The 18,304-nt window shown below is 44.0% G+C and overlaps 1 protein-coding gene across 1 annotated transcript in view; it reads right to left on the bottom strand.

Moving 5' to 3' along the window:
* SACS (sacsin molecular chaperone) overlaps window positions 1-14,987 on the bottom strand; it is a 63,600-nt gene extending 48,613 nt beyond the window's left edge. Inside the window, exon 1 of the mRNA XM_063127023.1 lies at window positions 14,787-14,987. Coding sequence (XP_062983093.1) covers window positions 14,787-14,788 — 2 coding nt within the window. The 5' untranslated portion in view covers window positions 14,789-14,987. The remainder of the gene's footprint in view (window positions 1-14,786) is intronic.
* Window positions 14,988-18,304: the final 3,317 nt, after the last annotated feature.

Raw genomic sequence — 18,304 nt, 5'->3', positions numbered from 1 at the left:
TTCCAGGAAGCATAAATGACCACACATAGGAATCTGCATTATACTGCGCCAGACCATCTAGGCCAGCAGTGCAAACCTCAGGTCCACATGCTAGATCTGGCCCACATGAGGTCCCAATCCGGCTCTCTCTGGTGTCCCAATCCAGCTCTCTCAGGGATTCTTCAGATGTCCACACCCCTCCCCTTAGTCCTTCTCCCCACAACCCACCAATCATTTGGTAGTTTCCCAGCTTTTCCCCTCCTCCCCCTCCCCATTGTACAAAGTTGAGAACCCTCTCCTAAGACTTAGTCACTGGCAGTAAGAGCTTTAAGCTAAAATATGCTGCTATTTTTGGCATTTTGAGCCCTTTCGTCTTTGGCCCACCCTGTTTTGCCTTCAGCTCCACCTACCACTGGAATGCAGCTTCCAAGAGCTCCTCTGAAATTTAATTCATCCCTCAGGCTGAAAGAGATTCAACACTCCTGATTGTCCTGCTCTAAACAGAGTCCTGGCTCTTTGCTAAGCAACTACAGGGATGGATACAGTAGAGAACTCAATTTAGCAGGCAAATGGCCAAGCATAGGTTTACCAGACACATTTTCCAGAGCGAGGTCTGAGGCACAGCCAAGGTCAAATGCCAGGTGATCAATCAAGTAAAAACACAGTCCAAAAGCAGAGTCGAGTATAAGTCCAGAGGTCAGTAGCATGGAGGTCCAAGCACACAGCAAAGTTAGGGAGAAAACAGAATACAGATCTGAAATTCAGACATTGTTTCTAGCAGCTCTCAATTTACAAGTGAGACCAGACATAGCTAGAGCTATTAGAGCGCCACTTAATGATCAGCTGCATCATGTTAGAAGCTTGTCAGATGTCCTCCTCATGTGGAGAGCCTGTCTCATGAGTAGCCATCTTCAATAAGCAAGCACTCCTTCATCTGGCCACCATCCTAGTATACATTATAAGGCACCAGCATTCTCAGGGATTAGGTGATGGCCCAACATTCTCCTCTGCCTCTCCAAAAGGCATATGCAAAGGCATCACCCCTGAGGCTCCCAGACAACCTTGAGTAGTGCCAAGATATTCTTAGGGACCAACTGGCTCTGAAGTTTCTAGCTCCTTCTCTGAAGATTCTGGCTCCTTCTCCAAAGATGACTCCAGTGGAACCATGAACTGATCTAGGCCAGTGATTTCTACTGTGACTGGCAAAAGCCCTTTGGGGTGTCATGCAAAAGTTTTTCCCAAAACCTACTACTTGCTTCTTTAAATAAGAGATGCACAGAGATTGAACGTGGGACCTTTTCCATGCAAAGCATGTGATTTGCAACTGAGCTCACATCTGCAAGTCCCTCACATCTGCACCATAAGAAAGTTTTATAGCTTATATACCACTCTGCTGCTGCAGTTATGCACATATCAAGAGAACCCATCAAGAGAACCCTGAGAAGGGATTGTAGCCAGCTCCTTAGAACATAATTAACTTTAGCTTCTGTTATAAAATACAGTAGCAGTGGCAAAAGTTGGTGGAACACAGGCACAATAACACAAATTCACTATTAGAAAACAATCTTCAAAAGGATTTGACAAAGGGAAAATAAGGGGCAATGGCCAAGGGGATGGACCCAGTAAGCCACCTGTTGTGAAAAAGGTACATTCACAGTGAATGAGGCACAGGCTTTTACAGTAGAAAACTAGAAAGTGAAGGACTAAACAGGTTCAATGGGTGACAGGTCACGGTGCATAATGCCGACTGGACCATCTCCTCTTGTAAACGTTCTGCAGCAGAGAAAGCTGCCTGTCTGGATCCATCCTATTTACAAATTTGAGAGCTTTTTCAGTTGCCAGATTAAATATACTACAAGATCAATTCTTAACTGCTGTGAAGAAATACACCTGATTCGCATGCTGAAAAACAACCCACAGTTTGTTAACTATGGGTTGTTGGTAGTAAAGCAGGAGCTAGCAATTGTACTGGTTCCTAGCTGCTTCTGCTGAGTTAAAGAACCCAGGTATGCTCTGTTTTTTGGGTTGTTCATTGTGATGTCCAAACCTGGAATTGGAGATTGTTGGGGAAAAGAATAACCCAGACTTGTAACCCAAGTTTAGAAGCCTGGATTATTCTTCCTCCAACAATCTCCAATTCTGGGTTCAGACATCAGAATAAGCAGCCCATAGATGGAGTATTCCTGGTTATTTAACTCAGCAGAAGCGGACAGACAGTTAGGAGCCCGTAACCTCCCTTGTTCTCACTCATTCACAGGTACCCAGGGTTTGTTTAAACCCTGGGTTGCCATGAACATTCAAACAAAGTCGCAGAGTACTTCAAGATGCATATTACAAATCAGAGGTAACACATATTTTATCAAAATTTCCCCAAGCTTGCAAATAATTAAGTAGGACTCAGGAAAGTACAATATAAAGTTGCTCTATCTTAATAAGCCATATGGGGCCCAGTAGATTCCCAGCTGTACACCATTTGCCGACGTAAGGGGTATGGCATGCAAGAAACATGATGTGACCACAGGGTGTACATATTTAGCCAGGAAATTTAGCTGAGTGGCTCTCTCCTTTTGATGTATGAATTCCATATCCCATCTGAAACTGACACCATGTTGGAAAAAAAATCTCTCTAGGAATATTGCAAAAGAATGAAGATTAGGATTGTGATTTTGCTGTACACTTGAGAAGCATTTTTTTAAAGAGAGACCACTACCCCCTCTCAAAGACGAGACTATTCAATTTATTTCCTTGTGTTATTAAGCCTCATCCCAAGAATGTCAGGCTGCATGTCGAACAGATGGTATTAATGACAGCAACTGAATCTGTGTGGTATTTTCAAGAGTCTTAAAGGAACTCTGGCTGTACAATGGGGCCTCACTTTGAGCTTTGTTTTTTAGGTTTGTAAATGGTGATGGTATTACTTTTAGAGGGCTTCGGCTATTGTGAGGTATAAAAATGCAATAAATAAATGAATAAATAGAGACACAAGGCCTGTTCAGTTGTTCATTGTTTCGCGGAATTCTACAGTCACCGAGATCTGAAACAGGCCTCAAATGCTCAGGCACCCTCTGCATTAGGGTCGTTACTTATGCATGGTCAAAAGAGAGGACAACAGTGTTGGTGTAGTAGCTAAGGTGATGGACTGGAAGTCGGGAGATCCTGATTCTAGTCCCCACTTGGCCATGGGAACCCACTGGGTGACTTTGGGCCAGTCACAGCCTCTCAGCCCAACCTACCTCATAGGGTTGTTGTTGTGAGGATAAAACAGAGAGGAGGAGGAGGATTATGTACGCCGCCTTGGAGGAAAAAAGGCGGGATATAAATGTAATAAATAATAAAATAACATTAAGTATAAAATTTACATAATTTAGACAGAGATGTGCACATTAAGAAATTACTATTATTTAAATAGAAATACAATACATCTCACTATAATGGGGCAGATTATGAGCAGGTAACTTGTGTGCCTGCTCGGTCTATTGCCCAGGTGTTCAGCGCTGTTGAGCAACTTCAGGCCGTTTCCTTCTCTTCTTCTGACAGCCCTTCAAATAGAGGAATTTCCTCTGTAAAATAGGACACATGGCTACCCTACTCCTCCCAGAGCCTGTTCAGACAGCACTCCAAGCAGTGGTTAAAAAGTTAACCCTTTTTCAGGAAGTGGTTAGTGAGCATGTTTAAACCATGGTTATGTAGCCACCATGGTTAGGAATGGTTCACAAAACACACTAAGTCATGGTTCATATGACACGCTAAGCTATGACCATCACACTTAACCATCATGGTTTAAGGTGTTGTCTGAACAAGGCCATTGTGAGAAGGATCTAGCTACTTGAAAGGCCACCATCTGTCACATATCTGCCTCAGTCGTATAGCAGGGTGGCCATGTGTCAGCCATGTGGCCATGTGTCAGCACCATGTACATTGATGGTGCTATATAAATAAATAAATAATAATAATAATAATAGAGTCCTCTTTTACAGAGAACAATCCTCTGTTTGAAGGGCTGCCAGAGGATTGGCCTCTATTTAAAGGCTTGTCCAGTCCAAACCTGGTTTAAAAATAACAGACTGTAAGAACTGTTGCCCATCAACGGTTAGCACCTGGACATCACACTGAACAGCAGTCTGTTCAGTCTGTTGCCCCTCAACGGTTAACACACCTGTCACCTAGCCAGTCTTCCACAGTATGGAGAGAAGTAGTGTATTTCTATTTGAATTAGAATTATTTCTAAAGTTGCATCTATACATACAAATTAGCATATGCTGGTGTTATGCAAATCACTATACTCTGGTTTAGTGATGCATTCCCCCCCTTTTTTTATGGTGATTCATAATTGGCCACCATATCTTATGGTCATCCTCACATACCCTTCCTTTTTTACCATCAGAGGTTAAGGCTGTCTCAGGTGTGGCACCTTGTGTTCAGAGTGCTCTTCCCAGAGTTGCTCTCTTAGCGTCAGCTTTAAATGTCTTTGATGGTGCAGTAGAAAAACACAAAAGCGGGGATGGAGAGAAGGCCTTGGGCTTTGCGAGTCAAGCCAGCGGGAGAGGCCATATTGGTGGTGGAGATGGTGGCAAACTTTCTGAGGAAATGGTGGCAGAGGAAAAGGAGCAGCCTAGGAAAAGCCAGGTTTTAAAATGTGGGGGAAGAGGGAAGGAGTTGGGCTTGAGGCCTGAGTGGAAGAAGAGAATGTTGTTCAGCGTGAGGAAGTGAGGGCCAAAAGTTCTCAGTTGCGTCAAAGGAAAGTAAACCCCATACAGCTTCTGGAGGACTGACACGGTGGGAGTGAGGGACATGGGCTTTCCACAAGTATTTCAAAAATATGCAAGTAATGAGCCCTTATTTCCCCTTGTACCCAAAATCCAGCCATGCTGTCTAGGGATTATGGGAGTTCATCTGGAGGACGTCAGGTTGGAGAAAACTAGACAGGTCATTCAGGGCTCAATCCTATGCACGTTTAGACAGAAAAAGTCCTACAACTCACAGCATTCCCAAACCAGCCATGCTGGCTAGGGAGTGCTGGGAGTTGTAGGATTTATTGTTGTTGTTGTTATTATTATTATTATTGACAATAAGCATAGGATTACGCCCTTAGGCAGTCTAGATAGAATCCAGCCCTGCCTCCACATCGCAGAACTGTCACACCCAGCAAAAAATATCTGGGCCTGTCGTGTTTTGTGTCCCATTGAGGTCTCATCCTCCCCCTCCCCCTCCCCCTCCCCCTCCTCCAGATGCACCAGCCAGATGCTTCCTCTTAAGGTTACTAGTTCATCTCTTCCTTCCTCACCTTTCTATGAACTCAGTGCCATCAATCCCAATGAGCTGCATTTACTCATCTATGGGTAAGTTCAAGCTTACCATTCAACCTAAATTTGGAGAGGGAAAGAGGAGCAAGCTATAAATGTTTTATTGGATGCACTAGATGTTTGGGATGGTGTAAGCTGCGTCAGTTAAAATAATCAGAAGATAGGTAAACAGACATTATAAGCAAACCAGGAAATCACCTGTCCAGGACAAAAGAAAGAGGGTCTTGGTTTTGATCATACTTATTTACAGTTCCTTTTTGAGATCTCTTCTATGTAGCCATACCAGGATGCATGAACATAAATAAATAATGAAAAAATGTTCAAAGTGGTGCACATTAATTTTGCATGCAGCTTTAAATGCAGCAGAATTTGGATTTGCTGACAGCAACTGAAATGGTGTCTTAAAAGTTATGGCTGTAAAAAAAGCGAGAGGGGGGCCTGGTTCAGACAACATGCTAAACTATGCTGCTAACCACAAAATAGTTAACGGAATGCATTAAGGTCAATGCATTCTGTTAACCATTTTGTGGTTAAGCAGCATGGTTTAGTGTGTTGCCTGAATGGGGCCACTGAGAGAGATGCTATCTTTCTGGGTTGTTTACATGTTAGAGTTCTTTAGTGCAGCAGAGGCATTGGTTTTCCATAATTAGCTGGCACAGGGATTAAGAGGATTTTCTAGACAAGGCTGTCTAACCTGCTGTTTCTACTTCTAGTTGCATGTTTCCTGTTTTAGCCGAACACGTCTGGTTGGGGAATGCTGCTTTACACAATGTTACATTCTGACAACCAGAAGCCTCTGTTTTCAACCTCTCAATAGAAACTGATCACGTGTCTCTAATTTTTTCTATTTAATTATAAGGGCATAGTATTTTACTTTTAATTCATTATACAATGGTGCTAAGAGACTGGGCATCAGAGTCTACATCAGCCTTACCCAATCTGGTGTTCTTCTGAGGTCGTAGCTAAGTGTGACAGAGCACCTGCTTTGCATGCAGTAGGTCCCAGGTTCAATCTCCGGCTTCTCCAGGCTGGGTGTGGACAGATTTCTACCTGAAACCCTGGAGAGCCACTGCCAGTCAGTGTCGACAATACTGGGCTAGATGGACCAATGGTCTAACACAGTATGAGGCAGCTTCCTATGTTCCTATGATTTGTTGGACTATAACCCTAGGCACCATGGCCAGTAGTCGAGAATGCAGGGAGTAATCATCTAACACATTTGAAGGGCATCCCGTGGAGCATCACATGATTGCATGGAGATTTGTCAGGTACTCCAAGCTCAGGTGTTCACATACTGATTAGACTCACCATACGGCACCATCTTTAGAGCATAGGACAGCAAAAACCAACCAGTCTTTATTATGGTCCTATGACCCATTCAGGTTAAAATACAATAACAAAAATACAATTTATCCAGTTTGACTAATACATTCAATCAGCTAAGCTCCTAGTTAGGGCGGTGGGGGGAAGATAACCACCTGTTCCATAATGTATGGGAACTTGTAGTGTTGGGAAAAGTGCAGAAAGGGGCAACTCAAATGATCAGGAGCCTGAAGAAACTCCCTTATGAGGGAAGGTTACAACAGGTGGGATAGTTTAGCTAAGAAAAATGGCAAATAATAGAGGTGTACAAAATTAGAATCATAGAATAGCAGAGTTGGAAGGGGCCTATAAGGCCGTCGAGCCCGACGCCATGCTCAATGTAGGTGTAGAGGAAGTGGATAGGGGGAGATATTTATTTTTCTCCCTCATAATACTAGGACCCAGTGGGGCCATTCCATGCAGCTGATTGGTAGGAGATTCAGGACAGATGAAAGGTAGTACTTCTTCACACAATGCATAGTTAAACTGTGGAATTCACTATCACAAGATACAGTGATGGCCATCACTTTGGATGGCTTCAAAAAGGGATTGGACAAATTCATGGAGGATAAAGCTATCAAAGGCTATTCGTCCTGATGGCTAAATGCCCCCTCCAGTATCAGAAGCAGTATGCTTATATATACCAGTTACTGGGGAACATGAACGGGAGGATGTTGTATCACTCATGTCCTGCTGTGAGTTTCTATGGGCTGCCATTTGGCCACTGTGTGACCATAATGCTTTATAGGGTGGACCCTTGGTCTGATCCAGCATAGCTCTTATGTTCTTATCTGATAGACAATGCATAACCATTTTTTAATCTGAACACCCTGGTAAAAGAGCGAAGAGCCCCAATTGTGGTGGAACCCGAAACCACGGGTCCCTGTGGTTCGCTGAGTGGTGGTCACAGACCCTCAAGACACAATTTCTCTCTCCTTAGAAGATTTATTACAAGCAGTGCTGCAGGGTGACAGTCTGAGGAACTGCCCAACAATTTCAGGAAAGGTTAACCTTTCCTGAAATTGTTGGGCAGTTCCTCAGGTCTTCTGGGACTGTCACCTTGCAGCACTGCAGGCTGCTCGTAATAAACCTTCTAAAGAGAGAGAAATTGTGTCTTGAGAGTCTGTGACCACCACTCAGCGAACCACAGGGACCCGTGGTTTCGGGTTCCACCACACAAGTTACCTCTGCATTATTTTTATGAGGATGTATGTGGGTCCGCCACCCACATAATCCAAAAGCCACATTCCAACCATGGCCAGATCTTTGGAACGTGGCTGAAATTTACCTTTAACACAACTGTAGCATGTGGGGACTAAAGCTAGCCTTTCTTGGTTAAAAGCGAAAGAACTGAACTTCACTCTTCTCCCTTTGGGAAGGCCAGTCAGGCACTAGCATTATTAAAGCACTAAAAATAAACTGGTGGGAAGAATTTGTAGACAAGTCTCCAGCAGAGGAAGGCCATTTAACAAATTAGTGTGCATATCTCCTTTTGTTCTTCAGCCAGCGAATAAATAATTGATTGATAATTGTGTATGTGTGCTCTCAACTCATTACCTTGGAGTTCTAAAAAGGGTTGCTTTAAAAAGAAAAAAAAAGGCCAGAATATGACCTTATTTCTGTTTCTGGCATATTATTTTCTTTCTCACACAGAAATACATCTTGCTCATGGTAAGCTAGAGGAAACCTGAGTATGTGATCACAAAGAGTGTGCAATCCTGCATCCATTTATTTAGTGTTTAAACACATTGGCGGCAATCCAGATCTCTTGGAGCGTTATCAGACGAGCGTTTTATAGCACGCTCGTTACTGGGCACTCATGGATTTTCGCAGGTCCTATTCACAACGCCATCTGCCTCCCGCCCATCTCCCACTCCTTCTGAACGTATTCCCATCTCAAAGAAGACCCAGGAAAATCCTTTTTTTTTTCATGTAGCGAAACATGCTCCCATTTCCTGCTGTGTGTAGGAAAAGCAGCGCAAAAAACCCCGCCCACTGAATGGGCTATGAGACCTTTGTTGACTTTCTCTTTCTTCAGCATCTGAAGAAAGAGGAAGCTGCTCGATCCTATTGTGGAACAGAAGCATGATTCAACGTGATGGGAGGGAAACGCGATTCCCCACCCCACCCCGGTCTGAAGAAGCTCTTGGTATCCATCTATTTCATATTCTCTTGAGAGGAAAACATTCTAAATGAGCACCACATATTAAAAGTGTCCCCCTTTCTCACAGAAGAGAGTGAGGAACCCCCTCAACATTCCAGGCTTCACGCACAGGACTGAATTAAAATGCTTTACCACCTTTGCCAGTCAATGCCCCGTCACAGGTTGTGAAAATACAGGGCCCTTTCAGCCATTTTTCAGGGGGAGCTATTTTTTCAAGTTTGTGGGGGAAGGGGCAGGATTACCATTGGCAATAGCAGTATTTTTCACTCCCCCTTTCCCACTTCATTTTTTACTCTTCCTATGGCAGAGAGCAGTAATAAAGCTATTCTCGGCAGATGCCAACCACCATCTTTCCCCTCGCAGAATGCCCCTGGAATGACTCAATGCCATGAGGAGGCATCATTCTGGTGGACGTTCTGAGAGGAAGGAATGGCAAACCCCATTCTCTCCCTTCTTCCACACCAGGGAGAGAATACCTCATCAAATATGGCACTTGGCACCAATATTTTTTTTAATGATTAAGAATAATACTCTCTTGATGGCTGCTTGCCATAGCTACTATAATCACTTTTGTGCATGGAAGGCACACAGAATCACAGTGCCTGGTGCTGGCAAACCATTACAATCACCAAAAGCCCAACAATTTAAGAACGTATGATTTACTCTCTGGAAGGCCACCAGTGGGGCAGATGCAGCACTCACTCTATAACCAGAAGAAAAGGCAAACTCGTATCTCGTCCTCTTAAAGAGCTTTAAGGTGCAATCCTATGCATGTGTAGACAGAAAAAAAAGTCCTACAACTCCCAACTAGCTGGGGCATCCTGGGAGTTGAAGAGCTTTTTTCTGCCTTAACATGCATAGGATTGAAACCTTAGAGATGCATGATGGAGGCTCATTCTTAGAGATCCAAAACGCTTTGGAATATAGGAACTGAGGAAGCAGCCTTATAGCAAGTCAGACCATTGGTCCAGCTCCAGCTGAGAGCCCCCTCCCTCCTGCTACCAACTGCCACTGCAGAGGCCACCATGAGGGAGGAAGCAGCAGCCAGGCATTTCTCCACCGTGCCTGGGTCCAGCTCCAGCTGAGAGCCCCCTCCCTCCTGCTACCAACTGCCACTGCAGAGGCCACCATGAGGGAGGAAGCAGCAGCCAGGCATTTCTCCACCGTGCCTGGGTCCAGCTCCAGCTGAGAGCCCCCTCCCTCCTGCTGTCCCCTGTAACTGCTGAACTTTCCAACTAAGATTGTAGTGCCTGAATTTGCTTTCCTTTTCCCCCTCCTCCTCCTCCCTCCCAATCCCCTTTCCTTTTGTGTCATGTCTTTTAGATTGTAAGCCTGTGGGCAGGGACTGTCAAGAAATACTTTTGTAAGCCGCCATGAGAGCCTTTTGGCTGAATGGCGGCATAAAAATACTTAAATAAATAAATAAATAAATAAATTGCTCCATCTAGTCCAGTATTGTCAACACTGACCGGCAGCAGCTCTACAGGGTTTCAGGCAAGATCCTTTCCCTACCTGGAGAAGCCGGGGATTGAACCTGGGACCTTCTGCATGCAAAGCATGTGCTTTTTCACACTGAGCTTTATATTTTTGACTGCTTCCTAGACCCCTTCAAGGTTCAAGGAGGATGCAGAATTAACAGTTGAGCTGGGAGCAACGTAACGTAATATGGCCTATGTAAGAACTTTGGTAACGTAACATAGAGACACTGGTAAGGTCTCTCTTCCTGGGGAAAAGCCTTCCAGAGGAACCTTTTATGGCACCATCACCATGCCTCATTCAGAGAATTTTACCAGAGATGGGGGCGAGAGGCAGACACTGCCATCTTCAACTCGTAACCCTCCCATATTTTCCTACCTTCCACTTCTTCTCTTACCGCAGACGATCTACCTCCTGATTGGTAATGCTACAAGCCCTCTGTCTGGAAACACCAGTGGGATCCAATCAAAGACTCTATAATGGACTCATGGATCATGTGAACATGCTGACTGTTATGGAAGTTGGGAAGTAAGAGAATGTTGTCCTTGCTGGATGGTTCCTTAGATGTAAGTGACACACAGATGGGCAGATCTTGGTAACAGCTGGATTTTATATTTTCAGAAATGGGCGGGGGAATAATCAACCATTGCCCTCCCCCAACAGCTATAAGGACAATCCTAAGTGCAACCAGATACCATAAGAGCACCTGGGGCGGGGGGCTAATCTAAATGTGTGGGACCTCTTCTCACATTCCACCTTAAGCCTGTGACTGAATGCAGACTCTATAGTTTCAACATCAGCCAACATTTTCCTATCCTTCCTACTTTTTTGCTTAAATTACTGTCTAGCCTGACAAAGAGTTCTGGGGAACTCAAAAGCTTGCACACTATTTGGTGGCCTTTGGGTAAGCCTAAAAAACAAAGAATTGCATGAATATGGATTTTGGATGTATTTATTTTCCTAAGGGCCAACACAGCTATCTTCGCTTTGCGTTTGATTTTCAGAGGCTACCACTTGTTGAAACAAAAACACTTATTCCTTACCTGATCTTGCACAACCCTCTGGCACTCCTCAACTTCTTTGGGCTTGCATTTTGTTAAACACTGAACAGTACCAGAGGGGTAGCTGTGTCAGTTCACTACAGGAGACATAAAGAAGAGTCCCATTGCACTTTAAAGATCAGCAGGTTTATTATGTCTTATGCCACAATAAATCTGTTAGTCTTTAAGATGCCACAGGACTCTTCTTTGTAGAACCAGTCTGAACAATGTGAGTTAAATAAGTTAGGGACAGGATCACAGCCAGCACTTCAGGAAGAGGGGGTAGAGAAAGGATGGGGGAAGGAAAAGAGCAGTACAAATGACAACTGTGTGTTCCTTTAGAAATGTACTTTGTAACAATTGGGATAGAAAAACTTTAAACCCATTCTTAAAATTGAAGTATATGCAGCACCCACCCGTATTTATATAAGGGCTTGGATCCAAGAACTGCCTTCCTGAAGAGAAAGGCTTCTACTCCATCTGATTTTTGAGGATCCCTCCTTCTCCTCATTCAGCATCTCCTGGTCCTCTGTGTAGCATTTGCAGGAGCCTGGAGGGGCTGCTGAAGCAAGGAGCTTATGAGGAAATCAACCCCCACCAGTGCAGTTGATCTATCTTAAATCTGGAACCCGCTCAAGATGAGCAAGGTGATCTAGAACAGATTTCTGCATCAAAGGTCATAAAACATTCCTTGGCAGGGCTTCAGAAATGGCGCTCCCCAGCGCGTATCCCTACCAGCAAGCCTGGCAAGGGGTGTTTAAGTATGGACAATGCTTCAGTACAGAGTTGGTGGAGAACATAAGTAGAGCCCTGCTGGATCAGACCAAGGGTCCATCTAATCCAGCAGTCTGTTCACACAAGTGGCCAACAAGCTGTCGACCCACAAACAGGACACAGTGCAACAGCACCCTCACACCCATGTTCCCCCAGCAACTGGTGCACACAGGCTTACTGCTAGACTGACTCTTCCAGCTATACAGTTCTAGAATTTGTGAGCAACATTCTCCTATAGTTTTTGACAGGAGGCTCTGAAAATATGTGTTGTGCAAACAGGGATGCTGAGAACTGAAGTGCTCCTGGGAGCAAAACATAAGATGCATCCACAAAAAAATTACTCATATTTTTTATCCCATCCTTCCTCCAATGGTTTCAGGGCAATGGACATGACTGTTTCCGTCTCTCCCCACCCCCTCTTAAAAGCCCTAAATGGCATAGCTCCCCAGTACATGACACATCTTCTCCCACACGGATCTACCTGTGTTTTAACAGGTTTGTCTGCCATCTAAGGCAGAGTGGGTGATAATTGGGAAAAGCACCTTTTCTGTTGTACCCTAACTGTGGACTGATCTCGGTAAGAAGGTGTGTCTGACACAAACCTTAAGGTTCCCCCATCATGCAAAGACTTTTATATTTACCCAAGTTTTCTCCCAGGCCCCCCAAATACTGCATTTCAAAATTTATTTATATTGCTCAGTCTATGAAAATATTTAGTACTTTTGCTATATACTCATCACACTTTCACACTACTTGCATCCTTATTTCATTACAGGGCTTTTTCAGTCATTTTTCATGGGGGAGTAAAAAAACCCACCCCACTCTTCATGCAAGCTTTTTAAGGCCTGTTTTTACATGAGAGTTTTATGCATTTTATTTCCTGAGATTGTGCTGCTGCTGCTTTTAAATTATGTTTGATTCTATTTATGTTTTTAAACTCTAAGCTGCTCTGGAGCTCCAAAGATTAAAGAGTTGGATAATAAATTAATTGTTTAACTTCACACCAACCCTGTGAGGTAAGGCTAGGCTGAGAGAGTGACAGACCCAGCTTTGTGGCTGGGTATAGACTTGAACTCAGATCTGATCAAAAGCCAGCTTTGTAGCCACTACACCATACTGGATCCCTCATCAGGGCAGACTTACAGAGCTGGCATCTGGGTTTCTACCTTCCTCAAAGAACTCCTGTGACAAGGAATTAGCTGGAAGCAGAACTCACAGACATCAGAAAACACAAAGACGCTTTATATATACTCAACCTGTAGTCAAGCATATTCTACTGAAATCCAATTTCTTCTGCAATTGTTTACTCATAAGAAGCATAAGTCAATGAACAGTGACAGACAGCCAAACTATAAATTAAATTAAATTGCAAGGGTTTGATGTTCCACAGAATTCTTTGGAGAAGCAGCCTTTTAAATAAGTTTTTTGGAGCTGTGGTGTCCTTGAATAAGGTGAATGTATTAGAATTCAGCCATTTCCCAACACCTATTGTTAATGGACATAAGGCCCTCCCAATACTCTGCATAAAGACCTATAATGTCTATTGAAAAAGCACATAGCAAAACTGAATCAACTTCATCTTTCTGTCTCTAGAATTACCAGTAAATTTCAGCAAGGACCAGATGGAGCTCCTGATACTAAAAAAAATAAAAATCTTACATGGGAATGAAAGATGCTGGCCTTTGTTTCATTGCTTATTAAATAACTTTGCTGTTGGCCCATCTGTATCCTTTAACAATCAATTTGACACAGTGTGGGAATGAATGGGTCAAGCTGCAATCAAAATACTCATCACCGAGCCATTGTCTCCATATGCTCTAGAAAGCCTATCCGTTTTTCACCTGTTACCAAGAACACCTAATTTCATGCCTATATCCAGACAGAGGAAATGCATTCACTGAAAAGCAGCTGCCAAAATACACCGTACGAGGTTGCCATAGGAAGAATGGTTATTGTCCAAAATACAACCATTAGCTTTTAAAATAATGTTTTTTAAAGATCCAAGACTCAGGCACTCTTGTCACATCAGTCATACTTGACATCTGCTTGGCTTTGTGGAGACTTTAAGAAATCTGCCAAGATGTAAAAATAAATAAATAAATAAACTGATTCATAGCTCCACTGCGCAAGAAAAAAAAATACTCGTTACTGAAAGCAGTGGAAGAAATGCCTGTAGTTCTGTCCAACTGCATCAGGAATATTTTTAGCCTCTAATGATGTCAGTGAGTGTCATTTCAAACAAAGGGCGCATCGTGAAATCAGTGTTCAAGAGCTACTGTCCAAGGGCACAGCTGTTCAGACACCCCTACTGTGTCTCCATCCAAGCCCCACTAAAATTAATAGAGGTTGCACAGGGCTAGGGGTGCCTGATGGGTCGAGCCCCACAGTCCTACAACAAGCCTGTTCCTAAGCCTGCAGTAACATTCCTATTTTCCCCAATTGAGAGTGCAATAAAGACCAAAAGCAAGCCAGCAAAACACATATTTCATCCACCCCTAAACATACCCCCCCAGACTTTAAAAAAAATATCCTCCAAGATGGGCAGACAAATCAGTGGATGGCTTGCTTGAACCAAAAGCGATTGTCATTGCCTTAAGGACAATGGAAGCTAACAGCATGGTGCGTCCTATAAAATCTCACTCAAGCAACTGCAGTGACTGAGCAGTTTACTACCCAGCCGGTACTTACATTAGCAGATGAACAGCCAGCCCAGGTCAGCCACACTGACTATTTCTCTCTAAACAGCATCCACACACTGGCCAGAGAGTTATACCATTTCTTCCATCAGCGGTTTCTACTTGACTGCATCTACCACTTAAGAGGAGTGCCTGCCTTTGGTAAAATCAGCTGTTTTTGTGGAGCCAGACATGATCACTGCTGCTGCAGCCTCAGCCTATCTAAACTAATTTAATGCAGCAAAGTCTCTAGCTCCCCCTTCCTTCCTTCCTTCTCTCTCTCCTATTTTTTAAAGGGCTACAGTATCCCTAATCTTAGAAATCTATACAGACCATCAATTGGCAATTCAGATACTTTTGAGAGTGCAAGGGCAAGATCCTATCAAACTGACAGATTACCAATTTCCAACAAATGGAAAGGGGAAAAGTGGCAAGTACAAATTATTTTACAGCAATTATTATTATTTACATTTTTGGTGTTACCTTTTTCAACATGGAAGAAAAAACAAGATGAACAATTTAGTTTCCTTAGGCTGCAGTTGTCATCATCATCAACTTTATTGCAGTCACCGACCAGACTTTACACATACAAAAGAGTAGGGAGAAATTGCATGCAATCCTGTACGCACATCATACCTCAGTAGGGCTTATTTATGATAAGTCATGTACAGGCCTGCACTGCATGGCTGCAATCCTATATGCATTTACCTGGGAGTAAGTCCCATTGAACTCATTGGACTTCCTTCCAAGTAGACACTTAAAGGCTTGCAGTTACAACTGCAGCATTGTTTTGGGATTCAAATACTCCAGAACAGGGCAGGCAACCTAGTGCCCTTCAGATGTTTTGGACGACAACTCCCATAAACACAGCCAGAATGACCAATGGTCAAGGATTCTGGGAGCTGTAGTCCAAAACATCTGGAGGACAACAGATTGCCTGCCCTGCTCTTGAAGCTCAAAACAAGGCTTTATGAGGAACAAATCCTGAAAAGATCATGTTACTTTCCCATTGTAATCTATTGTATGCAAATGACATAATGATATTTTTTTAAAAAAAAAGAAAAGAAAAAGGATCAAAACATAAAACATTAAATTAACCCCAAATGAAAGTATGAGTTTTAATAGCATGGCAAATGTAAACTTTTCTTTCACTCATTACCTTCTTATTTGCAAGTCAGTCAGGGGTAGAAAAAGATATGGATAAAGGAGAGTGGGTTGGTTTAAATTGGAGGAGATCTGTGTGTGTTTGCCATTCCCATTCCCTGTCAAGAAGCTGCAAATCAACTTCTGCTCTTCTCTTAGATATGGATAAATATGTCTAAGCCCAAATTTAAGGAAACTCAAACCTCCCATTTTTTGGTAGGTAAGCATCAACTGTGCCAGCCTGATACCTTTGATGTATGAATGGACTTTTTCTGTTCTCTCCCACACTGAGAGCCAGTGTGGTGTAGTGGCTAAGGTGTTGGACTGGGAGTCAGGTGATCTGGGTTCTAGTCCCCAGTCGGCCATGGAAACCCACTGGGTGACTTTGGGCCAGTCACAGACTCTCAGCCCAACCTACCTCACAGGGTTGTTGTTGTGAGGATAACATGGAGGGGAAGAGGATTATGCATACCGCCTTGGGTTCTTTGGAGGAAAAAAGGTGGGATATGAATTGTAAGAAATGAAAGGGTTAATTGAGTTTTAAGATGCCCTTTGTGCTTTCTGTAGACCCTGCAAGAGGAAGTAGCTGACTCACACATTCCAGAGAGATGTGGAATGGCAGGGAAGGGGGATGGGACTAGGTAAAGGTATCCTGTTTAGAAATGTATCCCACTCCTCTCGTACACAGATTGTGTAAATGTATCCCACCCCCTTTTCTGTTTGTTGTCAGCTGACCCTATGTGAATAAAAGTGGTGTGCAAGCTTCGATCGGGGTCCGACCCTGTTCGAGTTGCACCTCAGTATACTGATACGTGGTGTCCTCTGCAGTGTTTTCTACGCTCGTCTTTCATACCTAAGGACAGGGACAAGAACCTGCCATATTTCTAACAATTTCTGGTGCCGTGACTCGGATCTCCGTCCCTGAGCGGGCTGCGGTAGTTCAAAGCTGCGAAGGCACGGTGGAAGAGAAGTCGCGACCCGCTGAGTTCAGCTGTCTCTCCAACATGGGACCGTGCTTTGGAGCTCCGTAGAACCCGCTGGTCGGAGATGGGCTAGGCTTGAGCCACTGCAGACGCACCTTAAGGGTCGGTCCCAGATGGATGGAGTGAACAATATGCCCGGTGAGTGTGTTTGGTTAGAAACACCAGAGCACCTAGAGAAGGGGGGGAACTCACTTGTGTGGTGTGTGTATGAAGGACAAAAGGAGGACTTTTCGGAGAAAGTCCCACGGTCCGCCTGAAGGTGGAGTTCCGAGCCGCGGTTCCTCAATTACAAGCTGAATGACGGATTGAGGCCGGCAGAGAACGAAGTGATTGACACTTCTGTGTGAGTGTTTGTGTGAGTTCTAGGACCCCTATAAAAGGATGGGTGGTTCACAGTCCCGTCAAGGAGGGGAACCCACGCCCTTACAGTGCTGTTTGAAGAATTTTAAAGCACTTGTGTGGTGATTATGGAGTAAAGATGAAAAAGGATAGGTTAGAACAACTGTGTACTAGAGAATGGACAGTACATCTTGGCCAAAAGGGGGTTCTTTCTCCCCTTGTTAGCGCTGTTCATGTTATAGTGACAGACACAGAGAGATTAGATCAGTTTCCTTGGCAGACTGTGGTCACCTCTAAGCCACCACCCAAATGGGTGTTTGCCTGCAACCCTGTCATGGTGATCCGTAGAATAAAACCTCAGGAAGAATCACTGAAACATTCTGTGAAAAAGGAAGTGTTTCAGCAAGGGGAAGATGATGATCTTGTGCCTCCTCCATATACCATGCCCACGGCCCCATGGCATCCGCGTCAGGAGAGTGAATCTCTCGCTAGTACCCACTGCCCCACATGGCATGACTCCCAAATGCTCCTTAATTCTTGCCTGCTGGAGATTAAGTCCACGATATTGGCAAGAGCAAGAGTGCAGTTTCTGTCCGGGAAGCCTGGGGCCACTGAAAATGTAATTACAGCTGCCCTTCCTACACAAGACCTTGGTTGGGACGTGAATAGTGATGCAAGAAGAGAAAGGCACCAGAGATATTTTTCTCTGCTACTAGAAGGAATGCGAAAGTCAGCCAGGAAAGCCCCGAATCTCAGTAAGGCCCTTGATATCAGGCAGGAGAAGAATGAGACTCCAGCTGCCTTTTTGGAAAGGCTGAAGACAGGGTTCGAAGAAGAATATGGACCTTGATATGAGCTTACCAGAGAATTTGCGTTTAATGACTATGCAATTTATCGGGCAGGCTGCCCCAGATATTTGGAGAAAGCTCCAAAAGACTCCAGGAGCTCTGAGATTGCCCCTGCTGGCCTTACTAGAGATAGCAAGGGGGGTGTCTGAGAGAAGAGAACTGTGAAGATTATAGCAGCATTTTAGAAGGAGGGAGAAGGGCAGAAGAAGGGACCAGGT

This window comes from Elgaria multicarinata, chromosome 5 (assembly GCF_023053635.1).
Source record: "Elgaria multicarinata webbii isolate HBS135686 ecotype San Diego chromosome 5, rElgMul1.1.pri, whole genome shotgun sequence".
NCBI lineage: Eukaryota > Metazoa > Chordata > Lepidosauria > Squamata > Anguidae > Elgaria > Elgaria multicarinata.
The sequence above is the reverse complement of the archived record's forward strand: the minus strand, read 5'-3'. Positions and strand labels throughout refer to the sequence as shown.